This window comes from Brassica napus, chromosome A7 (genome assembly GCF_020379485.1).
Source record: "Brassica napus cultivar Da-Ae chromosome A7, Da-Ae, whole genome shotgun sequence".
Classification (NCBI taxonomy): Eukaryota; Viridiplantae; Streptophyta; class Magnoliopsida; order Brassicales; family Brassicaceae; genus Brassica; species Brassica napus.
The window spans coordinates 1,153,849-1,159,848 of NC_063440.1; the positions used below are offsets into that span (position 1 = coordinate 1,153,849).

The 6,000-nt window shown below is 42.1% G+C and overlaps 2 protein-coding genes across 2 annotated transcripts; both read right to left on the reverse strand.

Annotated features, from left to right (window-relative positions):
* Positions 1-297: 297 nt before the first annotated feature.
* On the reverse strand, positions 298-5,701 carry LOC125576657. Its single transcript, XM_048737191.1, has 2 exons — positions 4,893-5,701; positions 298-4,379 (listed from the first exon to the last, which is right to left on the reverse strand). Exon 2 carries the CDS (start codon positions 2,346-2,348, stop codon positions 525-527), a length of 1,824 nt encoding a protein of 607 aa, XP_048593148.1. The 5' UTR covers positions 2,349-4,379; positions 4,893-5,701; the 3' UTR covers positions 298-524.
* BNAA07G36090D lies at positions 4,276-5,262 on the reverse strand. The gene is made up of 2 exons (XM_013797295.3): positions 4,893-5,262; positions 4,276-4,379 (listed from the first exon to the last, which is right to left on the reverse strand). Exons 1-2 carry the CDS (start codon positions 5,260-5,262, stop codon positions 4,276-4,278), a joined length of 474 nt encoding a protein of 157 aa, XP_013652749.1.
* Positions 5,702-6,000: the final 299 nt, after the last annotated feature.

Here is a 6,000-nt window from a genome sequence, read left to right on the forward strand (position 1 = left end):
GCCCGTGAATGGGACATCCCAGAGTCCAGCCTGTGTGACAAAGCTCCAGAACGCCACAAAGGATCCTTCCCATCTAGGTGGTCCTCCCTCCTTCTCAGAATTATCTAATAGATCATTGTAATCACCCGAGATCAACCAAGCTTCATCCCGATGTTGGGCTATAAGCATAAGTTTCTCCCAAAAAGCTGCTCGATCTTCCATCCGAGGTGATCCATAAACAAAGGAGAGGTAACAGGAAGAGTCTTCATAGGTAATAAATGTGTCAATGATATTGGGGGATGAGTCCAAAATATCCACTGTTACATTATCATTCCATGAAAGACACAGTCCACCACTCAATCCCACAGGGGGTACAGTAAAATGATTTGTAAGATTTGATTTAGCAAACAACTTTAGCACAGCTTCATCTTGGTTTTTGGTTTCCATTAGAAACATTATATCTGGGGAGAACTTGCGACGAATTTCCCGCAGACGACGAACTGTAGGGCTGCTTCCGGTGCCCTGACAGTTCCAGCACACAGCGGCTAAGGAACAAAGCTTTTGGCGGTCCGAAAACCCGCCTTAGCTTTAGTGATCGCTGGAATGATTGCCGTGGTCGGTGGGGCTCTGCTTCTTCCACCATTTTGTCCAGTAGGCGCCGCTTGTTGAGAGGAAGAGCTCCTGCGCTTTGGAGAGTTCTGCACCTTGGTGACTCTGCGTTTCTTCATAGTGACTCCAACAAGAGGGCTGCGTGGCCCCCGCTTCCAGGCAGCAGGTCTTTCTCCTACCTTGCGTTTTTCAGCAGCTCTACTAGCATCTCTGATATCTGCTAATGTGAGGGAGTCTTGTTCTTGTACTTCAGAGGAAGCTAGTTCTACCAGGTCTGGTTCAGCAGGGTTCCCCAACCTTTCAAATACATGTCTGCGATCCTCGCTGAGGGATCGTATGGGTGAGACCTGGGGGAGGGATAGTCGAGCTTGGATCGGGGCTCTGGAGCTAGAGGGAATTGAGTTTCCTTCAGCAGGACCATTAGGAAATGATTCTTCTAGATAGTGGATCTCCACATTCTGTAGTCTCCCGGAGTCTTTTATTGAGGCTCCACGCTGGAGTAATTGTTCCTTGTCAATAGGAATGGAGAGTCGTCCAAGCGCTGATCCCCGATCACGGGATGATGATCCCGTGGGGTTCTGCACTGTCGGTAGCTCTGACATAGTTTCTCGTTCAGGTCTTGGCGAAGGAGTATTAGAGATTTGGGACTGCAGAAGCCTATTTTCTAGAGATTGGGTTGTCTTACGGATCCAAGTACCTTGTCCTCTCGAAGATGAATCTAGGCTTCTGTCTCGATTAGTATGGTAAGAGTTATGCTCCCTAGACAGGTGGGAGTCCTCACGTCGAGAATCCGACAGCCTACTAGCCAGAGGTCTCCTCTCACGATCACGAGGATCTGGTACTACACTGAGTGGTCCTTGCGTGTTCCTGAAAGTGCGAGGGGGAGGGGTTCTTGGAGAGCGGGCAGAGACAGCGTGAGATGGTTCTCCATAGGGCCCTTTAGTCGAAATGTCCCTTTGAATGTGTGCATCATGTCGGTTCCAGTAGTCTCTTCCATCTCTTACGTCCCTGCGATCATCTCGTCTCCTTCTTGCCTCTTCAAGGCGATCAAGGGTTCTCGCCTGACTGATTGTACCTTGATCAGCACGGCGGTCCCGAGTGGGGGCGCGGTTAGGACAATCGCTGTTTTCATGGGACAAAAGGTGGCAGTTGAAGCAGTGCTTCTCCAACTTCTCATACTCAAGTTCCACTTTCTTTATATCCCCCGAGGGCAGGCTGATATCAAGGTGCATCTCAAGAGGTTTCAAACCATTTAATAGCACTCTTACCCTTCCATGGTCAGCATCACGCGTCTCCACTACTCCAAGCTCTTCTCCAATTGTATTGAGAGTAGGTTCGTTCCAGAAGTGGAGTGGGAGGTCGTGGACTCTGATCCAGAAAGGGATTTTTGCCGGGAAGTCATCTGAGACTATAGGCTCCCATCTTTGGAGAATAATCATCCACTTTTTGAAGTGATAGGGAGCTTTGCATAGGATCGACTGTAGATCCTGCTCTGTTTCAAAACGAAACTGGAAGAGATGGGGGCCCAGATCTCGCCCTGTTAACGCACCTACTGTGGACCAGTGTTGGGTGAAGAAGTCAACAAGAGCTCGTGTCTTCTGGACCGTAGGATTTGTAACTCTTCCAATGAGCGTGAGTTTGTTCTCCTCAATGAGTTTAGCATTGTCTGAGTTCGGAATGACCACCGGGGGTCTTCGAGGGGGCTTGTGAGGGTTTGCAGCCCACTTTTCCTTAGCAGCTCGCGAGTATCTCTGAGACATACTTGCAGTAGAAGATGACTGACTGAGAAGGTCCAAGACGAACTCAACAAGTAACCTCACACGGAGGGAAGTCTTGGCTCACACGGAAGCTAGGTTGAAACCACAGAAGTTTTGGTGTTTGCGTTGAGAGAGGTAATACGTATAATATGGAATCCAGAGAGACCTCAAATGGAGGTAAAATAGCTAGGAGAAAAGCCACTTCCTAACTGTAGAGCGTCCTAGTCACTTACACCGGAGAAATCCAATCACTTTCTCCCCCAAGAGCCATATTGTATCAGTCGGCAGGAGAAAGGGTGGTGACCACAGTTCCGGGAAGGTAAGGCGGCGGACCCTCCGATGTTGTCGGGGACTGAACCCGGCGAAAGACCACCAGAGAAGTAGAAGGTGGTTTCAGATTTGAAAAGTTACCAAAAGAGGAGGGAAAACAGGGTGGTTGAGAAAGGTCAAACAAAGTGGGACCACTTTAGTAACCGAAGAGGGAAATAAACCAGGTAGCTGAAATCGGTGGGTAAGTCAAACCACTCTTAGAAACTATCTTGGGAGTCGGGTCTGGGAGCAAAATCGCATGAGAGAGAAACTGTTTCGCGGCAACCGCGACTCAACTGTGTGCTCAAATATCGTTTTTTATATTTAACCAACATTCAATACCACAATTCAAATGTTTTGTTTTGTCGACATACAAGTTGTTGGAATGAGGCTTGACCATTTCAACGTTTTTTCACTTTGATAAACTATCTCCAGTTATTTCCATGGTGGTGCACTATGGTTTGTCTGAGTTTAAAAACTAAACTACTCTTTACTAGATCAGAACTAAACAAAAGAAAGTACAGAAATAGAGATTAAGAGAGTAGAGACATAAACAGAGGTTAAGATCATATTCGTGAAACGTTGAGTAGTCGCTAAATCAAAGAAGAACACATGTAATGTAATGTTTAGTACTGTCTACTGTAGTGACAAATTCTTGTGAATCGATCTGGTAACATGCAAACTCATCTGAGGATGATCTAAATTATCATTCACCCTGAACCCAATTCTAATTCCCTGGAATGTTACCTTCTACCTTTTGTGTAGAGGAACAATCATTTCAATAGCAATATCATCACAGCTATCATTAAACAGACATAACACACACATATCTTTAGAAAACGAGACAGAGAGCAATAGCATAGACAAAACATTGCCCCATGTGACTTCATCTCAACAATCTTTTTCTTCTTCTTTTCTTTCGCAATCGCATCTTGTCTCTTAGTTCAAAGATTTTGCGTTCCAACTCAGCCCTCATTTCTTTTAACTTGCAGCTTTCATTCTCTTCCTCTTCAATGTTCTTCTGAAAACATCTTTTTGTTCCTCCACTTCGTTATAAAGAAATGAGGACCGAGTTGAAACGCAAAATCAGTGTGAACTGTAAAGACAGCATGCGTAAGTGAAGAATAAAGCGGCTGAGAAAAAGATTGGTGATATCTTTCATTTAGAAAAGAATACTAGAAGACAATCATAAGTGCATTATCACACCAGACAAGTAAAGACCACAAGAAAGTACAGAAACAGTCAAACAGGGGTCGTCAACAAAGGTTAAGATGAAACGCATGCATTGTAGTGTTTGGTACTCTTTAGTGTAGTGACAGATTCTTAAGAATCAATCTTGTAACATATGCAAACTCATCTAAGGTTGATCTAAATTATCATTCACGATGAAACCATGTAGTGCAGGTAAGTACCAATCCGACCAGCTTTAGTCAGCCGTTAATTATGATTGATGATTGCTTTATAAATAAAGTTCACAAAGGCGTTAAAGACAGGCCAAACACCATAGAACTCCATGGTTTGCAGCTGTATATACAAATACTTAACCTCATCAGTCTCGGGAATCATCTGTCTTTCCAAGCAACAGGAAATGGACTTCATCACCGAGCTAGAACTTGTAAAATCAGTCTTCATCGTCGACATGTTCAAATGAATAAACTGGATTTAGGAAATGCCCTAGCTCCCCCGGAATGTTCAGCTCCATTCTACTTTCTACCTTCTCATCATCTATCATTTCAATAGCAAGAAAAATAATGTTACATCAGGAAAACAGCCATCACATAAACATACCTCTAGAAAACAAGACATAGAGCATGAACAAAACTAGCTTCATTACACTATATATTACATTTAGACAAGAATTCTAAATGAAAAATCACCATCTAGCATTTCTTTAGAAAGAGAAAACAAAGATCTAATTTTCTTACAGACGTGGAGCAATCATCTCCATTACATTATATGTTTCATCCAGACAAGAATTTTAAAAGACAAAACACAAGTCCACTTTGCAATCTACACGTTATCTCCCTCCTAAAGATCTAAATTTGTCAGGTCTTATTACAGAGACATGGATCAATCACCTCCAATGATTACTCAAAGGAACCATCTTTAACACGCAAAATCAAAAAACAAGTGAGACCCATAATCTATTTTAGACGATTAACCACAAAGGAACCATCTTTTAACACTAAAAAAAAACATAAGTGAGACCCAAATTATCTATCTCTAGGCGAGCCATACTTGGAGGAATGAAGAAAGAGGAACAAGGCCAGCCAGAAGAAGACGACAGAGAGAAAGCTTCCTCCTTCTTCAACGGATTCGTCACCATGTTCATCATATAAGCGACCTTCCCGTCCGTCTTCTGATGCGGCGGCGGGACCCAGAAAGAGCCCCCGGGGGCGAAAGGGAGCCAATCAGGAGTCGAGTTCTTAACGGCGATCTTCTGAAAATACTCGTTCAGGCTCTTCCGCTCGGCTTCGGCTTTAGAGGTCGCTGATGAGGACGGCGAATCGAGGTCGGTTTCGGCGTGGTGCGGTTTTGACGAATAGGCACGGCGGAAGTTGAGACGACGGAGGAGGAATCTGCCGTGGGGAATTAGGGTTTTTGACATTTTGAGAGTTTCCAAATTTATAAATGATGAGAGAGTTTAGGTAACTAGTAAGGAAGGCGGGTGTTACGCTGTGTGCAACTGATTGAAACGGATACGGGAAAGGATCCGAGTTCGATTGTAAACTCTTATTTCTCGAGGTTTTGGGCCTTGGCTGGGCTTCTTTTTAAGATGTTTTTTTTTAATTTTTAATTTATATTTCAAAGAAATTGCGGTCATAGGTGGATTAATCAGATCCGGTGAGTTAGAGCAATTTCCATAAGAAATTATCCGAATGCTTTTATTTCGAACTAGGTTCTTGTCCGCGCATGGTCTATAAATTTTGAAAATGAAATTTATTGTCTGAAAAATTGAAATCAAGGAAACAATCTATAATACAAACTATTGTAGAGTTTTTCATAGTACAACATAAACACATTCACTATTTTATTGAAATAATTCTGAGTGTTGTTTAGATTTGATTATAATTTATTTTTTAATTGTTTGATGTTAGCTTTCCAATAAGTTTACGCTGTTTTTTTATATAAATAATTATTTTTTTGTGTACTATTTTATATTAATTTAATAGACATGATTCTTTGAATTAATACTTTTTTTTTAAGTTACATTCTATAAACAAAATTTGTTATTTAATATTTTATATTACTTTTAGAATAGTTATTATATATTTCATGTCAATTCTTTTATATTAAATATTATACATGTTAATTTTAAGTTGGCTTTTAACTTATATATATAATA

What these genes read in the sequence shown, in the direction of transcription:
- BNAA07G36090D (XM_013797295.3), bottom strand. Translation starts at nt 5,262, where the DNA reads ATGTCAAAAACCCTAATTCCCCACGGCAGATTCCTCCTCCGTCGTCTC. An exon ending in CTCTTTCTTCATTCCTCCAA is followed by an intron (nt 4,380 to 4,892) that starts GTATGGCTCGCC and finishes TTGAAATGATAG; the next exon opens with ATGATGAGAAGGTAGAAAGT.
- LOC125576657 (XM_048737191.1), bottom strand. Translation starts at nt 2,348, where the DNA reads ATGTCTCAGAGATACTCGCGAGCTGCTAAGGAAAAGTGGGCTGCAAAC.